The 25825-nt window shown below is 34.3% G+C and overlaps 1 protein-coding gene across 2 annotated transcripts in view; it reads left to right on the forward strand.

The window, feature by feature from the left end:
• CDIN1 (CDAN1 interacting nuclease 1) overlaps positions 1 to 25825 on the forward strand; it is a 135152-nt gene that overhangs the window by 53789 nt on the left and 55538 nt on the right. For both annotated transcript variants that reach the window (XM_049825806.1, XM_049825807.1), the window contains exons 6-10: positions 3090 to 3169; positions 3529 to 3578; positions 6409 to 6476; positions 11591 to 11656; positions 14887 to 14992. In XM_049825806.1, coding sequence (XP_049681763.1) covers positions 3090 to 3169; positions 3529 to 3578; positions 6409 to 6476; positions 11591 to 11656; positions 14887 to 14992 — 370 coding nt within the window. The remainder of the gene's footprint in view (positions 1 to 3089; positions 3170 to 3528; positions 3579 to 6408; positions 6477 to 11590; positions 11657 to 14886; positions 14993 to 25825) is intronic.

Below are 25825 nucleotides of genomic sequence, written 5' to 3' on the forward strand. Positions count from 1 at the left end.
CAGAAGTAATATGTCTCTTGGCTTCATAAAGTTTGTGGCCTCATATTTCCCAGTTTATTGATTATCCATTATCATTTGTCATGAGGCGTCCTAACTCAAGGGGAAAATATAACTCTCTTTTTCTTGCTGAGCAGTGGTGCTGTATAGATCTGTAGAAAGGTAGTTCAGATGTACCAATCTTGGAGAAAAATGAGCAAAGAAATAAAGCAATGAGCGTGCCTTCCAGGTCTAAGCAGTTTAAAGGGTAGATTGCTGACAGTACTTTGTTCTCACATCAGCCCTTTTTCCCCTTATAACACAAGAACAGCAAGATGTAAGTTCACAAGGCCATCACAGTAACCTTAATGCTGTACTGCAGCTGTGTTAAAATGTAAATATGAGGTGTTCTTTATCTCCTTTGAACACTATTACATTTACAGAAGTTTTCTTCTCAAGCATTTCATTTTCTTAGGTGTGCTGTGGTTATTTCTGCTACAGTCTGCAAAAATGTAATTAAATTATTACTTTAATGTTTGCATAATTGCAATACGAATGAAAATAATTTCTCAATTTAAAAGAAATGTGTGTTACATCCCGCCTTTCTTTATTATATTCAACCGATTCTTCAGTTTGACCACAACTAGAAGTAGTATAGCAGCTTGAGTAAGAAGAGCAGATGACCTGCTTTTGTTCAAATATTCACCAGTGTCATCTTACTTTTGATCAAGTAAGGATGATATCTATGCAAGAATAGTGTTTCAATAAACTTCATTTTCTGACTGACGTTATTGTTGACATAAAAACCTTAGCACTTCTATGCCATTCGGTATTTACACAATCGGCCTGCTGGTATGCTGCCACCGCAGTAAGTGGCTTTCTGAAAAAAGAATTAGAGTTGAAGATACCCTATCTTAGCTGCATAGGTAATAAAAAAATTAACAATATGCAGGGTTTTTTTTAATTTTGCAGGACATTACATAAGCCAATAATGTTTATATAAGAAAGAAAGATAATATATTGAAAGCTAGTATAGTAGTCGCTTTTGTTTGATGCCTTTTGTTTTAAAGGCTTAATTTAAAACCTTGTAGAACCAATGAGACATCAGCATAATATAAAATTCAGTATGTCAATTCATGATTGTTCTGATACAGGTAAAGAATAGAATGTCTGGTAACCTCAAGTGAGAAACTGAAGATGACAGTCTCAGAGGAAATTTGTTTTGCACCTGTAGCTCATTACTCAAAGTAGTGTCCAGTTAAACATTTCCCTAACGTGAATCTATGGGGGTTTGCTGGTTTTTGATCAGTCATAAAATAGCTTAATTTTTTCATAATCAAGTCGTGATACTTATGTTAGTAGCCCTTCAAGACAGTGAATTCTACTCAGTCTTCCTCAGTTACACTCTTCATTAGTCTACCATTCTATCAACCTCTCTATTGGCAGACTGTTACTTGTGTATTATTCCTGCCTACTAAAAAATTATTATTTTAATTTTTAGTGTTAATGAAGTAAATATATACACCACCTTCTAGTTCACTTTTCAAAGTTTTTATTTTGTGTACAAAACACATTTTTAACACTGTACAAAAGCTAAAATAAAATGCCTATTTATCATTACTATTCACTTATAAAAGTAATGCTTGTTTCATATGAGATGGCATGATGTGGCTGGAAGTGTTTTGGCTTAGCGTATCATTCTCTTTAAAAACATTTGCACAAACATTTGCTCCTGCCTGTGATGATGCCATTCTTTGTAGCTCTTGCGAAGCCTTTAAACTCATTTGGGGTTTTATATTCCTTTGCATTAGGGTATGGTTTTCTAAACAAAATATTTTTATGAGACAACATTTGGGGAGAAGATTAAAATTACAGTCTCCTTTACTTTCAGCAGAGTGTTTAAACACATTCATTAATAGTAGTAGCATTGCTGCTTATGTGGCAGATCCCTTCATATCACAGATTCCAGGAAACCTTTTCACAGTGTCATCTGAGGCTTTCGATTCAGTCACTGAAGAGAGTGACAAAGCTTTGGCCCTGAGTGGGGGCAAAACAGATGAACAGGAAAAAAGTAGTTTTCACTTTGTTTACACAACTGAAGCACACACAAGTTAAAGGAATTTGCCTGAAGTCACAGAGGAAATCTTTGGCAAACAGGGAACCTTGCTAGTCTCAGGCCTGGTCTACGCTTAAGGATTCAAAGGTGTAAATATACCACTAGCTGAACTCTGTCAGCAGTTGTTCCCAGGAAGGAGGCAGCTTGTGCTTGTGCAGCAGTGTTGTTTTTTCTCTAAGAAATTGTAAAATGAAATGCTTGATGTTTTTAGAAGGCATTTTTCTAGAATAAAGTCCTTCCACTACTATTAGTAATTAACTGGTATATGCAACTACCCAGATTAAGCATCTGGAGAGAAAACAATGCCAGTGCTCGCAAGGACTGTATTTGAAAATAAACTAAAGGCATCTCCTGATTTATGTTATTTTTTTCATTGTAGTATCAATATCAGTGAATAAAAGACTGATAAATTGTCCTAAATTCACTTCTGATTTCTATTGTGTCTCAGATTTATACATTTGAAAATAGCATAGAAAGCTGTTTGCCAGCTTTTAAATACAGTCAGATAAATGTGTCGACACTGAATAAGTAAATAAATAAATTTGAAAACTATTAAACCGGAATCACCAAGTCTATAAAGTGCTTAAGATTGTTGAGACCAAACGTTGTGAAAGGCTGTTTTGAATTTTTACTTATCTTCTTCCTTAAGTTCTCATAAGATATGGAGGCTATTTTGAGTTACATTTTCTTTATACTAAGCAGTTTCCTTGGGAGCTGTATGATGCTTCTGAAATACAAATTGTCCAGTGAAACTGAATAAGTAAAAAAGGGCCTGCTTTCACCCTGTGCTAATAAAATCCTTTGGTGTTTCAAGACTTTTAATCGTATCAGAATGGGTAAGTAGATACAAATTTATAAGTTTGTAGTTGCTTGTGGGATAATTTTCAAAATTATCAACATCATCAATGTTTTCCTTGTAAAAGTGTGTCTCTCTTCCTGCCAAGTGGGTAACTGAGCTAACAGGTTTTTTGTATGTTTTTATTCTTTATTTCTCTAGCCTCCAAAACTCTTATAAATAGTATGCTACGGGACCCTTCTCAGATTCCCAATGGAGTTCTAGCAAATCAAGTCTATCAGGTATTAATCACAGTTGTCTGTCTTTTTTTGTCTTTTTTTTTTTTTCCTGTGGCAATGCTGCTATCTGCCTAGCAGAGTAAAAGATTTTAAACCTCATTTAATTACTGTCATCGTAAACTACCAGTGAGGTCAGGGTGCACCATAAATGGCAATGCAATATTTGTGAGGGGAGCATTTCACTTTTTAATAGCTTGCTTTTATAGTGAATAAAAGCATGCAGTTTTTGTTTTCTGTGATTAAATCTGAACAGCATCTGATAGCCTTTTTGAAGAAAAGTAATTACTGTTTTTAAGATACTGTTTAACTATAATGGTTTTGTAGTTGCCCATCACTATACTACTTCTCTTATTTGTCTGCAGTGTACTGTGAATGACTGTTGTTATGGACCACTGGTGGACTGCATCAAACAGTATCCTTTCCCATAAAATTTTAGGTGCACAATTGACGAGCTTAGACTGTGTGGAAGAGATGTGTCTAGCTTTAACCTGACATAAAGTTCTGCTTCACAAAACACGTTTCATACTCCTCTGTTTTACATTCAGTCAGCTAGAGGGTCACTGCAGAGCTTTCTCTTGTACTGTTTAACAAAAATCAGATGGACCACGGGAAGTTGTCAGTTTGGTGGCTACACATTCTTATGCCTGATTGAACCTCTTTGATTTTGATTAGTTGAAATGCATGTCTGGTTTTCTATTAAGACTAGTTGACCATGCTTTGAGCGGTGGAGTTGGACTAGATGATCTCTGGAGATACCTTCCAATCTCAACTATTCTGTGATTAAATTAATAAGTTACATAGATAGTGTTCAACATTATGGCATTGCTTTGTTATGAATATGAGTTTTAACTGGTATGTTTTCAAGTGCGATTCAGGTGTGATTGACCAATTAGTATTTTTAAACTCATATCTGACATTCCAGTGCAGTTCTTTTACTTTCTCTTCTTCTTAAAGGAAGGGAGGCTAGCTGTAGAAAAACCCTATGTAGCTTGAGTTTTAAGGGATTTTTTTTTGTAGTGTTGAAATGGTTAAGAGATCCTCCATATCCAGTGAGCGTACTGGGGGAACTCCACATAGTGCTGAGTATTTCAGACTAAGATTATAATTTGTTAGGAGTGATCGCTGCGACCCCAAACCTATTTCAGTAAAGTCCTGAATGAGTAGCTCTTCTGTTGCAGTCTGCTATCAAAGAAACAATTTCAAAATCATGGCCTGCTATCACTGAGCAAGCTAGCACGGCAATTCCCTCCCAAGCTCTACAGAATCCTTGCATAAATCTCTGCATGCAGTTTGGTTGTACAGTTGCAGGATAGGAAAGCTACAGTGATGTTTAGTTATGCATGAAAAACACCACTTCTTGTAGTTGTGATGCATGTGGTGGTCACCCCTTAAAAAATATGGTCTTTCCACTAGAAATAGTTGCCTGCTGTCTACTATAGACTCAGCCCTGCTCCCATTAATTTTAACAGCAGCAAGATAGAGTTCTAATTGTATTTGTATTTTGTGGCTTTGATCATATTTTTAAGTATTCATTGAGACTACCTTCAACATTAAATACACCTCTCTGAAAGTGGATTAATCTAATAAGTTACACTTTTTAAAAGGTTGTTGATTGCTAATTTCCATATCCCGAATTTTAGGATTAATATTTTGTTGATGAACAATCTGGCTATAGTCTTCTAAAGTGTCATGTTTAAAAGTAGTAATAACACATATGTAGAATTATGAACAGTTTTTAAGAATAACTTGCCTGCATTCTAAAAAGGTCTTTTCTATCCTCTTCAGATTCTGGTTCAAGGGAAGTTGTTGAATACGCAGTGACATCAGTGAGAATAATGAGGAGTTTTTCAATTCCATTTTGGTACAGAAAAGTTTAATAGTAAGCTGTGCGAGTGCATTATCTGCAAGTATGTTGCTGAATTAGATGTTAATTTTGAGGTGCATAAAATAGTTAAAAATCAATTTAAAGTTAAGGTTTTAAAAGCATAATGTCTTCTGAAGGATTGCATATTGATTTTAAATATAACTATCTAATTGTATATGCATGGACTAAAGTATGAAGTCAACCTCTTTGTAAATGCCAAGAGGCTATTTTTCAGTAATAGTTCAGATGCTTACGGGAAACTAGGCTGCTAGATTGCATGAGTAGAAAATGGCTTGTGAGGTTATTTACAAGTTTTGCCCCATGGTCATTGCCATACATCAATAACAGGTATTATTATAGACTAAGTCTAAGTGTTTCTGCTTATGGTGCATTATAAATTCTGTTTGCAGTATTTTTCTTACATTTTTGCTGTTCTTCATTTGCCCCTTTTGTTCTGTAACTGCTGGTAGAGTTTCATATGATATATAGTTTCAATTGATAAAAACTGTATATATATTAAATGATTCCATACAATTAGGTTTTTTGCTGTTCAGCACAAAATGTTGATATTAAGTAAGTAATTAATTCTAATGGTAAGGTGATCTGTAGTTTGAGTTTTCAGAAGTTATTCTAAACAGAATTAGAAACTTAACTGTTTTTAATGTAAGATCCTTTATCATGATATTCCATAAGATTCTTCTTAAAAGCTTCCAGAATAGAACTTTGACCTCCAGGAGGGTACACTAAAAATATTTGATGTGGTGACTTTTTTACATATTGCTAAGAATAGCACACCAGATCAACAGGCCATCAGTGGAAGTGAAAAGGACTTCACTATAAAATACTATTTCATCCTTCCCTGACATTAGTTCATGCTTCTGAAAAATCAATTAAAAGGATGTTTTGTTACAGTAAGATGTTTCAGATGGATTTAGTGCCTATCAATTTCAGAATATAAAGAAAAAAAACAGTTTATTTCATTCTTTGCTGAATTAGAGAATTAATACACTAGTCAGCAAAGAGCAACTTAAAAGGTATTTAGTGACATGTTTTAAGCTCACACTTTCTTTTAAGTTTGGGGGGGTAATAAAGCAAAAACAGAAATATTACCCTTATTTATACTGTATAAATACGATCTCATCGGTCTTAATTTTGTAAAATGTATGCTGATGATACCGTAGTCTGATTTTCACAAAGTCCTAAATGCCTCTGAAAATCCCTGTAAAAAACTTCAAAACTTAGAGTTCAAATCACTGATCACTTCTGAAATGCAGATGAAGGCCAGTAAATTTTATTATTAATTACTTTACCTATGATGTTTTTCTGAAGTTGGTTCTTTTCCAAAGTAATTGTCCATTTCTTAACCTAAAGCTGTCAGTGCTATTGGACACGAGCATGAAGTCTTGCTGCGAGAAATGCTTTTGGAAAAAAATCTCTCTTTCATAGGTAAGAATCTGTAGTAGAGGCTAGCCAGTGAAGCCTTAACTTCAAAGATTTCGGTGACTGTTTACTTAAGAAAAAAATAAGCCTCAATGCTCTTTGTATTAGGTAGTAAAGGAAGAGTAAAAAATGATTGATGCCATACATGTTATCTTTTATTGATTTAGAACTGAGCAGGAACTCAGTTACCTAATACCCTATATATACAGCACATGCACAGGCTTGCAATTAATATTTTATAGAATAAGTAGCTGAAAAAAATGCTTTAATATCTGCTGCAGTATTACTTTTGGTGTCATGAGATATTAGCCATAATCTAGGCCTTATGAGACTTAAGAGGAAGCATAAGAAATATTAGCTTCAGAATGCTTTATGTATTAAAGAACTGCTAGAGGATTCACTCATTTAGCTTTCTGTGCATTTTCTGCTGAATTTTAGCCCCCTGCCTCCCAACCAATGCAAGTACTCTTCACAATCCGTGTATTTAAAGTTATGTTAAGATTAATTAGTTAGGAAGTTATTTTCATTTTTTTCTTTTAGCCTGCACTACATTTCTTGTATATGAGTGCCATTAAAACAATGATTAGTATTTAAAGCATCATTTCTCTTATTGTGATAATAAACTTAACAATGACTTCTTAAATCTTGGATTCCTTATGTGATGAGACAATAGCAAAGTGAAATGCTGTCTCTTGTTAATGGTTGAGTGTTGTACTAAATTTGTGTGATCGAGGAATTTTGCTGGTTTTACCAGAAACTATGGTCTTTCCTAAAGCTAGATTCAGGTTAAGATTTTGGAAACCTTAAACAAATTTAAGAAATTAGAAAGAGTATTAAGGTTTTGTAAAAGTTTTGTCCATATGATTAAGGAACAGAGTTAGTGTACTCTTTTACTTTAGAGAAAAATAAAAAAAAGACAGGAATAACTATTGCCTACAAACTTGCAAATGACACTATGAAAATGTGATAAGGTAGTTTTTCCTACTTGGCTGTAAGAACAGAGATACAGGTAATAGGCTTAAGCTATAATTGCAGAGATTATGTTGAGTTAAAATACTAAACAGTCTAGGAACAATAAGTATAAAACAAACTGCCAGGGAAGGTTATGGAATCACCTTCAATGAAAAATTCAAGGCTAGACTTGACACTCATCCATCAAAGCTGGTAATGAAGTCAATCCTGTCACGATACAAGGGAATGGACTAGATGACTCACTAATGGATCTTCAACCCAACGATTTTCATTTTATTTGGCTTGTGCAAGCTTGTGTAGTACACAAATCAGATTTAAATTCTAATGTTTCATGACCTTGGATAAGCATCAGTTTTGTCTTTAGAAAGAAGCTGTAAGAAATTTGTGCTGTCAAATCAAAATGTCTAGAATGAGTTAACTCTTAGAATATAAAGATATAAAGGAGAGAGCTTAATTTGTTGTTTGCATTTTATGTATACTGAAGTATTGCTTAGTCATAACTTAAGATACGTTAAGTGTTTGTATTTATTTTTTCTGTGTATTGCATGTGTCTCTAAGGTTCTAGGTGTGATTTTTATTTTTTTTAAAAAAAAAAGCTTTTCCTAAGTATCTGTAAGGTGAACCCTACTGAACCCCTCACAATAAAATCTTTCCTTTCTGAAAAGTTACTTCCAAAACTGCTTGAAGAAAACCTTAGGAAAACAGAAGAGATGACTTTATTTCCTGTAGGTCAACAAATTCAGACTTTGTTAGGCTGTATGAGTAAGACTGCATTTCAGTTTTGAAGATGGCTTATGACTTGGATTGCTGTACTTGCAATTCCATTACTTCTTAACATATGTTAAAGAAACAGAATTCTTGCAGTTTCCATATTACTGTACTATTCCAGTGTACTATTGTTTAAGAATAGGAAGTTTTTTGTATCAGCTATGTTCACCTGGGCAACAGAGAGTCTATTACAGGAGGGGAAAACACAGTCAAAGGACACAGTGAATATAAATTGCCCCAGTATAGTCTTGGAGCATGAAACAGCTTTTCAGGTCCAGGAAATAATTTGTCTGTTTCTAGAGCAGTTAGCTTTCAAAGCCTACAGATCAGATGTAACACCTTCAGATTCACCCAGAAATTGATTGGAAATCTATACAAAATAATGGTGTTTGCATTTTATTAATCCACTGTTTATGAGAAGCACATCATGTACCATGTCCTCTCTTCAGCAAAAACACAGCTCTTAAGTCTTTGTCACTTTGCCTGAGATTAAAGTGATCAATGGAAGCATTCTCTCAAAACAGACTAACAGCTTCATTTGCCATACTGAAATGCCAGGAATTTCTAGGTTCTATAAAGGACCTTTATTTTTTTATTTCTTTGCCATGAATGTATTAGGAAAGCTTTTAGCTATATGGGGAGGTACTGACCTTTGTCTGGAATCTTATCCTTCTTTGGTTCCCACCACGATGTCCCTTACTAGTAGCGTAGGTATAAATCATGAAATCTGAACAGTGTTTTCTGCGGTAATCTTAAATTTGCAGTTGCTGCTCATTCATGCACCAACAGAAGAATATTTGGTTTCTTTGTTATATCCAGAGGCTAGTATAAGAACAATGATGTGTTAAATGGCTATGATTGAGTGTGAAGTTATTGTAAAGATGAAGCTGCAGTTTTGTTGGAAATCTAAATTAATGGGGAATCTGTAGACAAACTACTTACTAGGGCTATTTCAATGTAATTTTCAAATCTGAGGATGCATAAATGTAACTGTCAAAGTTGCAGTGTGCTGGCTTTCAAGCAGTTGTTAAATTATTCTCTTAATCCATGCAAGAGCTAAAAGATCTTTTAAGGTGCAGAATGCTACCTCTGTAGCTTCTGGACTAGTCTGAAACATACCTGGGCTGAAAACCTAGAACTTCTTTTCTTTTGGTGGGGTTTGGTTTAAAAAAAAAATTATCGTGATTGTGGGGTGTTTCTGTAATATTTTTTTTTTTCCTCAAAGTTGTAAAGATTCAAAACACTTGAAGAAATAGTAATCTATAATTATGTTCCTGCACATGATAGACAACTCTCATCAGTAATAAATGTGGTTTTAACATATTTTCCAATGTTTATCACAATACAAAATGTTAGGAGAAACCAAGTGAAAACATTCAGAAACAGATTTAAAACAAAAACCATGTTCTTTGGCAAGCCATGTGTTAGTATCAAATGATTTGAAAAATAATCGGGCATCCTTGAAAAAGAATCTGCCAAAGAATATTAAAAGTAATGCTGATGCAAACTCCAGTTCAGAGACCTGCCAAGTTGACCTATCAGGAAATTTGTTTACATCCGTCCTTGTTTTCAGTGGGGTTTTTTAAGGTACATTTCCCTGATTTTGTGATATTTATGAATTTGTTAGACGTGAAAGAAAAGACTGAACTTTCTATTGCTATTTGTGTGTTCCTAAATAACAAAAATTTCAGCTGGGGCATCCTGTTGTCCTTTCTAGACTCTTTTAAACAATTAAGAGCAGATTACAGTTAGAGTTGGATAAAACTGAATATATATTTTTTTCATTTTTATCAAGATTAGTAGATTACATAGAACATTAATTCATCTTTATGCTATGGCATAAAACTCTATTCATAGGTTCTGTTAAATTAGAACCTTGTTAATCTTAACATCTTTTATACATATGCCTGACAATCTAAGTATGAAAAAATAGCCAACAACCAAGTCTGTCTCCAAATCCTAGAAAAGTTTAATAGCTGACCGGGTGATACAATGAAATGTTGCATTGCAAAGACTTGTATTTACAATATAGTGTGCTTACAGTGAAGAAATACTTTCAGATTTCAAAAGAAATACTACAGCTATCAAAAAGAATAAACAGCTATTGCAGTCTACACTTAAGTGAATGTAGAGCTTTCCAAAATTACTCCTGTCCCATTTTCAGTATGGGTTCACTATATAAAAAAATACTTCAGACTTAATTCTTCAATGAGAAAGAGGGGGGAAGTTTGCTTTAGGCTCTTTTGAAATATTTTAATTTTTAAGAGTATATGTTTTTCTTGTCATTAAAATGTTACTTGGACTCAAACTGCTGACCTTTCAGGATATGCACAAAGTACTCAAAAACTGAGTTCTGAACATTGGCCATGAAACTACTGTCCTAACCTGATAAATGGATTGGAAATAAGCTACCCAACAGTGAGAATGGACCATTAATTTTAATCAAAGGTGATGTAGAAAGGCGAATGGGATGCATGACAATGTCAACAGCCCAGTAGGTGTTAAGGCGCTACACAGCCTTACTTGTTACTAGGTAGTGCCATTAGTTGAGCTTGGGTGAAGACAGAAAGCCATGCCTGGAATTGAATGACCAGGTCACTCCAAATTCTAATGGGGAAATGGTGTTTCAGAAATACCAGTGTAATGGTATCGGAAATCAAGGACAATAGTTTAGAAAATATTAAGGGCTTGCTTGGGCTTTCTTCTTTTTTTTTCTTAAAGGGAGCATCTTTTGCGGTTTTATCTTGCTCAGTCATTGTTTCTTGAAATATTCAGCTCTAATATTTGTAAGCAATAGAGTTGTGTAGTTAAATGTTAGCAGAATTTCTAAATCTTTGTATGTTCTTGGATATGAAATTGAATAAATTGTATAGAATGGAGGATGCAAAAGAAATTAAAATTGTAGCTTCTCTCTGCTTTAATAAATTTCTGGAAAAGAAGGATTTTTCTTATTCTTTTTTTAACAACTTTATGCTAACATTAAAATAAAACCAAGAAGGCAGCTATAGTATATCTACATTTGTGGTGTTGGTAGGATTAATCTTAACGCTACCTAATGTGGAGAGATTCTTCTTTCAATCAGCAAATATACCTCTTTATTTTGAATATTTGGGGGTTATAAAATACTGTATGACAGCTTGAATTAATGATGTTTATAATGAAGACATAAAAATGCAGGGATGACAAAGAAGCATTTTTATATCCATGCTTCAGGTTTTCTACAAAGGTTCATTTAATCTGACACAGCATTGCATGCATAAGAAAGATATGTATGACTGCATTAGTAATTCTTGCACTCTTATTTAAAATAAAATTAATTATGCTGCTGTCTACTTAATAGAATAGTTTTATAAACAATAGTTCTTATTCTCTATGTATAGCTGAAGATCAGCTTCGTGCAAAGGGTTATGACAAAACACCAGACTTTATTTTAGAAGTGCCAGTAGGTAAGTCTTTTAAAAGAATTTTTATTATTTTATTTTGTGTAGTAGTGTTCATGCTAAAATATTATGGCTACTTAAGTGAAGTATATTATAGGATACTACAAATTAGTCTCTTTTTTCAGTAGTTACCAATAATTTTAAGAACTTCTAGTTTTGCTCAGAGGGGTTTGATCGTAAGTAGTATTACCCAGTGTTTCCTCTTTGGTCTCTGCGTATTTTTGTCTCATTATCACAAAAAGAAAAAAAGAAAAACAAGCAACAGTAAGAACCCCCAAATCCCTGCACCCTCTAACCTGCTCTGTCCATTGTCTTTATGAACTGAAGTCTGAAATACCTATAATTGTCTTAAACTTCTAGACCCAATCAGTTCAAAGCAGTCTTAAGAGTATTACCATTACACTTATAGGTCATTGTGTAAAGGTTTGTCATTGTGCAGTTATTCTTTTGCCATCCCTTTGCATCTAAATACAACTCTCTGGTTCACGATTGTTTTTGAAAGCCTGAATAGCAAGAAGCAAGAAGGAATAAAAGTAGGTATAAAGGTCATGTCAAAGTTCATCTACATTTTCTGGTCTTGAGGCCATGTAAGAAAGTACCTAGTGGCTGGGCCATGGAAGAAAAAACATCCATGTTGCCCGAATGTAAAGGATTATTAACCACCTTTTGTAAATTGACTTTCATGCCAAAAGACTTCTGATTTGCCTCCATAGAACGTAGCACCTGTCTATGCAGATGTGTACTTTTGTGTCTATCAGAGAAAATAAGAAGGCCGAAAGCACTGTGTGAAAGTCATATACATGACTAGTTTTTTGTTCTTCATGTTCACAAGAGTTGGAATTCTTGCTGAGGTAACTGATTTGTACACGGGTATAAGGAATTGAGTGTGTACTATAAAATGTCTCACTACTCAACAAGTGCTTGAGATACCATCTTTCAGCACAATAATGTGTTATCTGATAGATAAACTATGTATATGACAGTCTTCTGAAAAGTTTTTAAAGACTTTCCTTAGCTCAGTTATGTTTGTATTCCTAATCATGTTTCCAAAAAAGAAAAATGGTAGTGATGTTAATAAGAGGTTATATGTACAAAATAAAAAAATACCCTTGTAACTGACGCACTCCATAATTGAAACAGTGAGATTTGGCGTCCTGGTGATCTGCAATTCACTCCTGTCAAGCCACACTTGGAGAGTTTTCAATTAATTTCTGCTCCTCACTTCGATACTTATTCTTTGTGGACAGTCTCAGGAAGCTACCAAGGAATTGAGGGGATGAGGGACTTCTTATCAAGTCTAAAGTTAGCAGGGAAGATTGTGAAATTACAGAATCACAGAATGGCTGAGACTTGAAGGGATCTCTGGTGGTCATCTGCTCAAGCAGGTTCACCTGGAGCTGGTTGCCCAGGACGATGTCCAGGTGGCTTTTGTATATTTCCAAGGATGGCGACTCCACAACCTCTAGGCACCCTGTGCCAGTGTTCAGTCACCCTCACAGTAAAAAAGTGTTTCCTGATGTTCAGACGGACGCTTCTGTGTTTCGGTTTGTGCCCACTGCCTCTGGTCCTGTCACTGGGCACCACTGAAAAGGGCCTGGCTCCCTCTTCTTATCACCTACCCTTCAGATAGTTACATACATTGGTAAGATTCCCCAGTAGTGTGGACTACAATATACACAATACGTAGTTGGTATTAAGATAGTCACTTTCACATTAGAAACATAGAAGATTATATCCCAGCTATTCAGGAGCCTGATTAAATGGAAACTAGAAAAGCAACTAGATGGAGCTAATTTTTTTAATGCTTGAGAAGGGAAACTGGGAAACGCCCAAAAGAATTCTTGGGTTTGTAATACTACCCTATTAGAAAGAAAGTTGAAAATAGTCTTAATTTGTTTGCATGGATTTGTCTCTAAAAATCCAAATAATGACAGTGCATTACTTTTTAAAAATTATTTCAATCACTTGAGATTGACAGGAAATCATTTTCTACCTGTTGTCCGATCTGAACTAATGTATGGCAGTCCTTGCATTCTCTTCTTCATGATTCAATACATAGCTAGGAAAATATGGCAAATATAGCAAATGTTTCTTAAAAATTGCTTCTCAACTGACTACACAGTTTGTGCCTCAGCTGTTACATCTCCTGGGGTCTAAAGGTATTGGGGAGCTATTGGGGGTGAGAGAAGGATGGAGTAGTATAGGCCTACACAAGTTAACTCGGTTATTGATAGCAGGGTAGTGGTGGCATATAGAGCTTTGTGTGGTGACTTCATGAGTTATTTACTCAGATTTCCCAAGTAATTTTACAGCCTGTGATCAATCGTGCTGCCATAGCCTTTTCTAATCTTTCTGTATTGTGCTTCTGGGTCTGCATGCTCTTTGAGTACCTCATCCCAGGTCAAACTGAGGCTAAGGCAACATGGCTGTGGGTATTATAGGCAATTCAGAATAAAGAAAACATTTTTAAAGACCTCAATACTGATACCCCACATTACCTTTTTGGAGAAAGAGTGATCTTTTAGAGTGATTTCTCTGCAAAATTAGGTTGTCAACTTCAGAGAGAACTTTCCTTTTACCAAAGAAAAGATGATTTTATTAATATTAGAAATTCACTCCTTCAAGAAATAAGGAAAGATATGAACCAAAGCAAATCCCACAGCATTGAAAGAAACAGAAATTCAAAATCACATTTTGTCACATAAGCCTTCTTATTCCTAACTTATTTCTGGTGAAGCTTTACTAATTTTGCAAAAGTAAGGAAGCAGATACAGATCTATGATAAACTTCCTTGCCGTTCTCACACCTTCCACTCGGGATTGGTAAGAAGTTTCTGTCTTTAGCAGTTTAGCTAACCGTCTTCTTGTTCGCCAGAAGTTTTCAATTCCTTTCCTGACAGCTCCTCTCCCGCAAAGTAAGGGTGAAAGTAGATTGCAATTGCACCTTAGTCTAGTCTCTTCTTCTTTACATTCTGTTTGTTTAGAATAAATGCAAATATCTAGAACAGGTTGTAATTAAACTGAAATGGATATAATTATCCATCAAAATATTTTCTGGCACTTTTTAAAAAAAAGTCCTATGTGTATATTTGAAAGATATTTTTACAAATATGTAACTCTGTTACAAGCATGAATTATGTGATAGATTGGGGGGTAAATAGGATATTTGTAAACACATTCTTACAGGCTGTTGAGTGTGATTTTCAGAGTTCAGTTTATTTTCTGCTGTCACCCTAGCTGTTGAAGGACACATAATTCACTGGATTGAAAGCAAAGCCTCATTTGGTGATGAAAGTAGCCACCAAGCCTACTTGCAGGACCAGTTTTGGAGCTACTGGAACAGGTATATTTCTGTTATTTTTCCTTATAGATAAATAGGACTGCATTTTTAAAAGAAGTTACTGGAAAAAACACTAGTGACTTTTGTATTAAGCCAAGTGAACAAATTACATGTTACTAATCTGGCATTTTGAATGTCATTAACTAGTATGTCAAATTGGAATGCTGAAATATTTGTGAAAAATTCACATCATAATTTTTAACATGCAGCAGATATATATGGTGATTTTACAATGATGCTAGATGATAGAATAAGTTACTTTGGTACAGAAGTTCTGTGTTAGTTTTCTTAGTACCTGACTTTGAAGGAAGATTTTGCTGTAACATTTTGTAATACCTGCAAGGTGCCAAATTTGTTATAAAATCTTCACAGTCTAACAAAGTGGGCTTTGTGTGTAGAGGACTTTATTGCTCATTGTCATTGTATCTAGGACAATACTGTTTCACTGTTGGGTTTTTTTTTTTAATAAAGGGGGGGGTGTATTGTATCTACGTTTTAAGCAGTAATAACAATTATCTTCAAGCTAAAAAATGTATTAAGTATTTGCAGGAACATAAGGAGGGAAGTAAGTTACGCCGGACAGAATTTTTTAACATATTGATGGTATTGGTATAAAGATCTTTTCTTTTAAAGATGGTTAAAATAGTTCTGCTTTATTCTTATAATGGTCATTATTGTGTATATTTATATATCCTTCCATGGTACTAGAAGCCTCCTCACGGGAGGATTTTTCTTCAAAAAAAAAAATCTTAAAACAAGATGCTTCATCTTCAGTTCTGTTTTTGTATGTGGTAGAACCCTAAGCAAGGTAGTGAGTGAGGTAAATCAAAATTTTGATAAAGGATTTTTAAAAGCATAAATTTAGACTTTGGCTCAGTGTTCACACGAGAGCATCAATGAAATCTGAGGGATAGTGGAGAAGATGGCACAGACCTGTGAACATGCAATAAATAGAGAATGTGTGCCAACATCAGAGGCTAAACTGGTGACGATTAGTATTTCAACTGCATATGAGAAATGCCAAGGTGAAAATAGCTAGCCTTAGCTTGGGAAATACCTTAAAAGCAAATTCTATAGGAGGCAGCAGAGAAAGGGAAACCAAATCTTGAGAATAACATCATCAGAGTTTGGAATTGTGTTCTGCAGCAACACTCTTGATTGATGTGAGAAGGTCCTGCTCTTATTTGACAATCCCAGAAAGCAGTCACTTGGAAAACTTGAATCGAGGTAATGGGAACCTCATGAGACTGTCAGTTGTTGCATGAAGATACTATACTACAGGAAAGGTGTAGGAAAGAATTTGTGAAACATATAACCAGAATAAAAGACTCAGAAAGAAATTTGACTATATAAAATATCTAGGCAAATAGTGAGAATGGTAGGAAAGATGCTGATGCAAATGGTGCTGAACTTGCACATCAGTGTAAAAAAGAGGAGATGGAGCAGCTCAGGCTGGGAGGAGGCCAGTAGATGTACTGGCTGGTATATTTTCTGAGGAGAAAGGATGTGTTTGAAGGGATCTGTGATGGCATCAGAGAAAAGCAGCTGCAAGAAGAGAATTTCAAATAGATAACATGAGCATAAAGATACTAAGTTGAGATGGGGTGAAAGTTGAGTAGACAAGTAGGATGAAGGCACTGATCCATTTGTTGTTTGCAGTAAAATTACCATTGCAAAGTTGAAGTTGTAGTTTCTGTGTTGAACAAAATGATTATCCACATTTTGGTTTGAGCTGTAAAAAGTGTAAAACATTTCAGAATAGTGTGTACCATTTGAATCTGGCGTTTCCAAAAGAAACTTCTCTTATGCTTTCATCAGGAAACTAAGACATAGCTAAATTCATTCTATCATATACTAATTAATATTGCAATTTCAAAAATGGAATAACACCTCAGACTGAGCTGCTAGTCAAGTACCTTTAATGTAGCAAAAGCTAGACTGAATTGACACGTGGATCAATAAGACTGTTTTGGAAGTAATTCTGAGATTTTGCCAAACCTTTTGTTATAGCTGTTCATATAGAAAACAACTACAAAAATTGTTGATTCTTAAATATACTGACTTTACATTCATATAAAGGAAACTAGGAATCTCCTTAGTGAGATTTGTTACTCCCTGAATCCAGAATTTAGTGATAGGTTAACTATGGAATTTAGACAGATTTTATGGGATTTTTTTAAAGAACAAATCCTGTTAGTTTTAATTTTGATACTGCTTGTATGACAGTTGGGTTAATGAACACATGTTAACAGAATAGGTTGCATGTAGGCTAGACAGTTAACTTTCATTGCTCTCTGAAACTATAGAAAAGGACACAGGTGTAGCTGCACAAACTGTGAATCAATTTTGTATGATTTAATCAGCCTATGCAAGGATCTCACAAGTGAGAACCAGCTTCCCAGTCAATTCACTGCACCTGTGTGTCTCCTTTCCTCTTGAAGGAGGGATCAGTTGGAGAAGAAGCATCAGTTCACAATAGAGATATCATGGCACTCCGCTGATAGTTTAGGGGTTTGTAAACCTGATCTGTTGGTTTAACTTAAAGCTGAAATGAAATTAGAGGGGAAACCTGTAACATCACCTGTTAGATGTGGATAGAAATACATGTCTAGATACTTTGAAAGGAATGAAAGTGGGAGGGTTTAGACCTTTTCTATTCAGCGTTTTTATTGTTTCTTTGAAAAGTAGGAATGAGCCTGGAAAAGTTTCTAGGTTTTTTTCCTACATCTGTCATAGTTGTAAGATTAATTCTGCACACAATCTGACTGAAAGCTTTGAACATAGCTATGGCTTGTTTGCTGTTATGTGTGTATTTCATTAAATCCTGTACTCTGTACTAACTAAATCTGTGAGTGTCTTAAATTGGTCTGTACTGACAGGAAAGAAATGGCACTTTCTCATTTAACAGAACAGCTCCCTAGATGCAGTCAACCATGTCTGTTCACCTCAGTGCAAAAGAACACCTTTTTATTACTCCGAGTTCTGCAGGGACAGCTTAGCAAGGTTTTTTATGGCTCATACATCAATGGTATTGTTAAGCAATTTTCAGTTGCAGTGCTGCACTGCAACCTCATCTTCAAATTAAGCTTCACATTAAAAATGTACAAAGTGTACCTTGTCAGTGGGTTTGCACAGTTGTAATTTAAGATGCTGTGTAGATATTGAGATTTTACAATAATAAAGAAACAGGAAGAGGCAAGTGTAGTCTTGTATATTCCCAGACCGATTTTGCAAAGTGATGTTTTAGAAAAAAGCTATTTTATATACTGAACAAACATAGTATAAAATGATTCATGTACTTACAGAATCCCTTCCCTCAATATGTTTGTTCCTTCAAAGTGGTGGCATCCACTGAGCAGGCTATAGCTTTCACTGCCACTGGGTAGACAAGACAACTGCATGTGCAAAACATAACTGCTTTGTGCACATGTAGTAGATACCACACTTTTCATTGTTCACTGGCCTACATTGGTGTATTTCTTGTAAGCATGAGGGTAAAAACTGTAGAGTAGTCTGTGGGACCAAAGGTAATTTGGAGAGCATGAACAGGAAGTAACACAGATTGCGCTTTAAACAGGGTCTGAGAATGTTGTAAATTATTTTAGCATTTAAACGAATGCTGCTGTTTCTTTTTTTTTCTGTAGTGTCTAATTTTATAATGCTTTTCTAAGTTAAATTAAAAATTGGAGTCCGGGCTGTAAAAGTCTGTTAGTCAGAGCTGATAGGCATGACTGCTGTTTTCTAAGAGGCATATAGAGATCAGCAACACACAGTTCAAATAATAATTAGTGGGTGCACTGTCAGTGACTTGCTGTGAGAAGGTATAAACTCAAATACAGCAATTTACATTTTCTGTCTTCTGCAAGCCTGGCTAAGGCATATGTACATTCTGGAATGTAATTTCCAGGGAGTCCCAGGAGAAAGCTTGATGCTGTTATTAGCTGAAGAAACTTTACTATATGTGAGGAAGACCGTAGGAAAATGTCATATTTGACACTGATATTAAACTAAAGGCAATTTCACATAGTGAAGGAGAAGTATTTCATCTTCTCTTTGAATAAGAATGGTAAGTCATCCCTGTACTAAATTCCTTCCCCCGTTTGCTTGTATTCTAAATGTTGTTAGTCCTGTGCTTCTGCTATTTTGAAAGAATAAATAAAAGCAAGTCTCCCATAAGTAATTTTAAAATAGTAACCATGGTTTTTGGAAGCCTAAATTCATGATTAAATGTGTTGTTAATTAATACATTATGTCTGATCTTGAGACTTCAGTTTGTAACTAACAGTCATAGTAAAATTATCGTAGAGTCCTGTAGATTAAAAAGGGTATTTATTTCAGATAAATGCAAACAGAAACAATGCAAAGGATTGTATTTCAGTCACAAACATAGCCAATGTGTTCTTAGGGTTTTTTAAGAAGAGTGTTCTGTTCAAATTCATTTGCAGTTGACTATAAGGGTGAAGAATCATGTGAGCAAAGGCTGAATCAGAACATCAGAATGATATACATTTTTTTCTGTTCACCTGTTTAAAATGGTTTGACATGTTACTGTGAAGACTGTTTAAGTAATAATTGTTGTCTGATTGTAGGTGGTAGGGGAAGAGGGAGTTATGCTATGGGTTTAAGGATATCTGTTCTATAACAAGATCAATATTCACCAATTGCAAATTGTTTAAAAGTTGTATTGGTGAGTTGAAAGCCAGTGGTATAACAACTTGACTTGGAGGAAACCTTGGGAGTTGCATTTGTCAAGTGGCTAGGAAAACTGTTCATGCATACCCAGTATCCAAAGCTTCATTGGCAGCCCAAACATAAAGAACTGAAAGGTCATTCTTCTTCTTGCAGTATGATGGTTTGTTGACATATTTTGACACACTGGTACAATGCTGAAAGGTTTTGACCTTACTGCAACACTGAGGGACTTAGCTATCTAATGCTTGTAGATTTTTACACATGCTGGATTTTGATCTGCTCCTTTTTCTCTTCCTTCTGGCTCTACTTGAATTAGTAAATTAATCTTAAACAAAAATGGATGTAGATAGAAGAGAGAGTTTATGATTATTTTTGCCACTTAGGACTCATATAGATAAGTTTCTTCAAAAATAATTCACTTTTTAAATATTTGCCATGCCAACTTGCTAACCTTAGTAGCACTGAGTAAGATACGTATGTTTATAGGCAAGAAGAGAATCAAAAGTAGTGAAGAGTGCCATTTCCTGCTAGCTTACTGATTCAGTAGTTTACTTTGTGAAGATGATAAAATTCTGTGTTCTCCTGCGAGATAGATATATATGTACACTCACACACGCACACATACACACATATATAGGTATACCTCTGCACTTCACAAATGTTCTAGATATATTTAGCTTATTTCCAACAGCATTTGGCATGAAGTATTGTTGTCTTTATTTAATGGCACATGTACAGTATAAAAATCAACATGTACTTTATGAAAAAATTTTATTTTTTTTTTACTTTAGCTCAAAAGAAATGTTTGTAGGTTTTACCAGTCATCCCCTCTTTAACAACATGATCGAATAACAGAGCATGAAGACATTTTCCGTTGAGACCATGGCTCACGCCTAGCATTGCTATAATGTTAATTGTTTGTCTGAGCATTGTAGGTTGTTTTATTTTGTATCAAAACTAATTTTTGTCAAAGCAAAGAAAGAACAGACCATACTGTATTCATATTAGCATTTACATTTGAATGATTGATAGTAATTAAGTATATATTTTCATGCATTGTTCTCCTTGGATATTGTATTTAATATGGACATGAAATTGGGATTTTCATTATAATTTAATTATATTATTTAAGCCTCCTTCACTACTAGATTGTTACATTCTCAACTAAAAAAGTAGTAAATTAAACACTACATAGCATTGTTTAAATTAATTTTTCCTTATATTTTTCTGTACTGTCTTAAATATTATCATGTCACAGGAGACTCATGTGCAGATAGAGCATTTTTAGCTTCCATCCACATTACTGCAAGGTTTCAGCTCCAATTTTCCTGGTATTTCTCATTCAGATTAGACAAGCATCTAAGTTTATGTACGATAAGAGCTGACAGCATAGATCCTGCTATGCTTGCCAAAGGCCTGGTTGCAGACACTCCACTATGTCAAAGAATGTCAACCCCCCACAGACCTTACCTTTCAGAATTCCTTGTAATTTTTAATTGACATTTACATCTGACATTTTCAATGTATTTCTTAGTGTTGAGTCTTTATCTACCTAGTAATAGTTAAAACCAAACCAAAGCAAAAAGAATCCCTTCCTGTAAACTATGATATCATATATTTTTTATTTAACAAGGTCAAGTTGCTGGGCTGAAACTCAAGAATGATCAACTCCCCCTTCCTTCATGTAATTCTATATTTGCTAGTCTAATCCATTTCAAATCACAATGGAGAAGGGTAGTAGGAGTATAAAGTGAAATTTAACTCTTAGTACTAATGAGCAAAGCATAAGTATATTATTATTACTGTGCATCATGCACAGAAAGGATACACAGATTTCGGGGAAGTTTTAAGAATACTAATAGAGATATTCCTTTGAGTCAGGTACTTGAATATTGAAAGTGGTACCTTCGTACCTATGTTCATGTGACATATACATGTAAACAGCATAATACTGCAAATGAAGTGAAGCTAGCAAGTATGTAATTTAGCTGCATGTTGCAGTGTGTTGTGCTTCCTTGCATTCAGAAATCTCAAGTTTTCATTTGGTTTAAAATACTAAAAGCCTAATAAATTAATATGAGCATAATTATCCATCTATTAGAAGTTAGAATGAAGGACTGCGGTTGATCATGAATGTCACAAAGCAAAGAAGTAGAAGTAGCATTTTGTCACAAATAATGCTGCTTTTCTTCTAATTAGTTAATTTACATTTTACAAATTAAGGGCAAGATTCAGACAGAAGATAATCTAGTAGCATATCATAGCTTTACTGACCTGTATTTGTATATGCCAAATTTAAGTTAATTAGAAATGTAGATGCTGTTTGTTTTATCTGTCAAAAAGCTCATCTTAAAAAAAAAAAAACTAGACACACTTTTTCCCCCAACATTTATCATCTAAATAATAGTCTTGCCAAGATGGCAGCCTCATAATAAACTCTTTTCAGTGGAGTGATGGGTAATGAAGCTTGCTTGTGAAGGCAGCGAAAAATGTTGTCTAGCCAAATGTGTGAATATGATGGCTAGAGAATCAGTGGACTTTCTCAGTCATCAATCTTTTTAGTAGCCTCTTATACATCTGAATATTTTGATAGATGATCTAATAATTGAGTTATCTATCTTTCTAACTATCAGAGTTGCATAAAAATTATTCTCACATGCTATTGAATATTATATATATTGGGCATCCAGTAAATTTTTCAAAAAAGGTCCAAGAGGTGGAGGAATTTAGTTGTGTCTTAAGCAGCCTTTAATACATTAAATGATAAACTACTATATTTAGAATACAAAACTATTTGTACTAATACAGGAAAAAAGTAAATAATGTCAACAGCTGATTACAGATAGGACTCACAGTAAATAAAGCATGTAAAAACATGAGACTGGTGAGGTTAGTGCACAATCTAAGAGAAATTTGAGGTATGGAATCAGTAGACTCAGCAGTCCCTGGCTGGGTAATGGACAGCAGTCACATTTACACACAGTTGCACAAACTCCTTGTGTCTAGGAAATCCTGGCTTAGGCAAAAAGAAATACCATGTCACTGTGGAGTCTCAAGTTACCGTTCAGCCTCTGTGAGAGCAGATTCTCTTGGTTAAAGATGAGACTGAAAAATATATATTGAAACTGCCCACATTCTGTTTATTCTGGGTGATTGTACAATGTGGATTTGTGTTTCCAGAGCACAAGAATCTGCTTTCCTTGGACACTAATCTTGCATTAATGGAGGTACTCAGGTTATTTGGATAAGTTGCATTAAGCATGTCAGATGTGTCTTACTGGCGCTTCTGAGTAGCAGAGCAAAATGATTGTTGGTGTTAGTGTATTCTTTTAAAACCTTCCCTTCAAACAGACATTATGTAATTCTTGATTTTGAATGCATTTCTGCTCAAAGGGTCAGGTAAAAATTATTTTAGCAATCATAAAAGTATTTTTCCATTAAGAATATTTTTAATTCAAATATCTTTTTCCCCCCTCAGTGTCACCAGTTTATGTTTAATTGCATACTTTTCTATAGATTATAAAATGTTCCTTCTTGTAAATTCTTGACAACTGTATGTGGGGTACTCATTTTTTTAAAAAACACAGTTATTCTGGATTACAGTATATTTTCATATTTTAGTACTTTATTTGTAGGTTTCATAACTACACCAAGGTATAAACAAGTATGTCTTATGAATAGTTCTCCAGTTAACAAAGTGGCTTTTTTTTTTCTGTTCAGAGCTAGAGTGACCAGGGTACTTTCTTGAGGATATCAAAAACTTGTTCACTCGTTGCAGAATTTTAATGGAAAGGTATCAGAGAGATCTGCTTTATAGTTACTACCTGCTTAAAGGAGAAAGATGGATTTCACAGAGTTGGATGTTATCATCATTTGACAAGTACTTTGTGAAAGTATCATTTGGCCTCATTGGACCTTGCCACTGCATACAATTCTACAAATTAAACAAAGTTTAGGAGAGTTTGTGACTCCCATGCTTAGTAAGCAACGTTCTTGATGTTCGAGTTCTTGTTAAACATGCACAATTAGTTAGGTATATTTTGGGTACACATAAAGCAAGATGCTGAAATAAGATGACTTGACTTGAGTATCAAAAATATAAAAGCTTACAATAAAAATTTAATTCTGAAGTTCCACACTTGTCTTGCAATATTGCATCCCACATAAACAGTCTACAATTTTGTTTTCAGTAATGTTTACATTGATTTTATGCAATTTTAAATTACATGTGTAATTTCACATAAGCATAATTTAAATCTAGAACTAAGGCATTACGAAACAAATTACAAAAAAAAAAGATTAAATGATTCTCTCATTACTTGGGGAGTTTAAATAGAAGAAAGCTAAAATTGCTTCTGAATATATAAATTCATAAGCAATTAACTGGAATTGATCAAAGCCAATGTTTGATTTTCTTTACTATATGTGGCTTCTTCTGACCTTAAGTAAATTGGCAGTTATTCTAGTTAGTATTTGTAGCATGTCTACTTGAGAACATACCAAGCTCCTATGCATACACAGTGTGTTATACTAACTTATGTATATATTTGTGTGTATAATTTTAGAATGTTTATATCTTAATTTAGGAAAGAGATCTTCATTTCCCTCAAATCAAAATAGCAAGCATCTGTGTTCCTTCTGGTTTGTCATTTGATTAGCATGCTCTCATCCATCACTAGTCTTTGATATGAACATCAAGAAAGCATGTCCTTTTGTTTTAAATGATAAATATGCCTTTGTCGTGAATATTTACAGACATTCCGAAATTTACATCTGAATTGTCAAAATGTAACTGCACAGCTTCTCTGGTGCGTGACATTATTAGTGAAATAAAGAACTTTTTAATTTTTCATGGATAGGCCTTAACAAGGCTGGTTTAGTTGCAATTCTGAAAAAATTTGTCCTTCACTGTTTTTCCGAGATGTGTTGTTTATCACCAAGAGACAGTCAACTGCACGAGAGCCTCTGCAGACATTCCTATTTGCATGGTCCAAGCCTGTCTCTTCAGGTTTCATTATTTAGGTCTGATGTCTAGTTAGCTCTTATCAAAACTAATACTATCTGAAGTACCAGGCTTCCGGTGGTCACACAACCAACATGAAAATTTCTTCAGTCTGACTAATATTATTAAAGACAGTATCTCTTTAAACTTGAGCTTTGTTTCAGTGTCTAGATCAATTACATCTTGTAAATGCATTGCCGTGAATGTTTCACTCCTTGTTTCAATAGATGAAATACATCTCAATTGAATTACATTCTGCACATTTTTAATTTAAAACAATAGTGAAAATGCAGGTGTGTAGACTAAAGCTTTACTACCATCCTTCCTATGTTTTGATGCTACTAAGGCAGAAAGAACTACTGGATTGCTGGCTTCTCATTGTTGGAATAGTACAGTAAGTTAAAATGTTTTTGAAGACAGACACCTAGATGGGGTTTTATCAACTATTTTATCAGCTATTTGTAGCAAAAATTGAGTGTGTCATGCAAATATATAATTTAATTTTAGTTCCTACAGAAAGCAAGTGTTCCTTGAAATCTTTGGGTTCACCTATGCATGATAAAACATTATTTCCTGTATTTCTTTTCTGCTGTTGCATTTATTGTGTTCTGAGTTTTATCATGGCTAAATTCATTTTCTGTTCTAAGTGCTGTAATGCTGAAATTGAATATTTGAAATTTAAAATTTCAAGATACTGCAATTTATGATCTTTAAAATTTACAAAATAGTTCAGAGAGGAATTTAGCGAGGGATCCCACAAAATTATTTTAGGGCCCATAATCGTGATCAGCTTATAATTCCAATATTTTGTAATATCATAGATATAATATACTGCGATATTCAGGGTTTTTTCAACTTTTTATTGTTCTTTACCTCAGAGACTTTGACCACAACATTTCTCATGTAATTGAGTTGATTTGATCCCAAGTTTGTTTAAATCATAAAGTCATGTAAAATTGATCACGTTATTTATATCTCTCTTTTTTTGGCATGTACTATTTACTTGATTTTAAACTAATGAAAAGTATACATATTTCAGGCTCTCCGTAGAAGGATAATTTTGAAAGTATATTCTCGCTTATTTGTTTCAAAAGAGAAGTATCTTGCATCCTTTGCAGCACAGTGAGATTTTCTGGCATACA

This window comes from Accipiter gentilis, chromosome 22 (assembly GCF_929443795.1).
Source record: "Accipiter gentilis chromosome 22, bAccGen1.1, whole genome shotgun sequence".
Taxonomy (NCBI): domain Eukaryota; kingdom Metazoa; phylum Chordata; class Aves; order Accipitriformes; family Accipitridae; genus Astur; species Astur gentilis.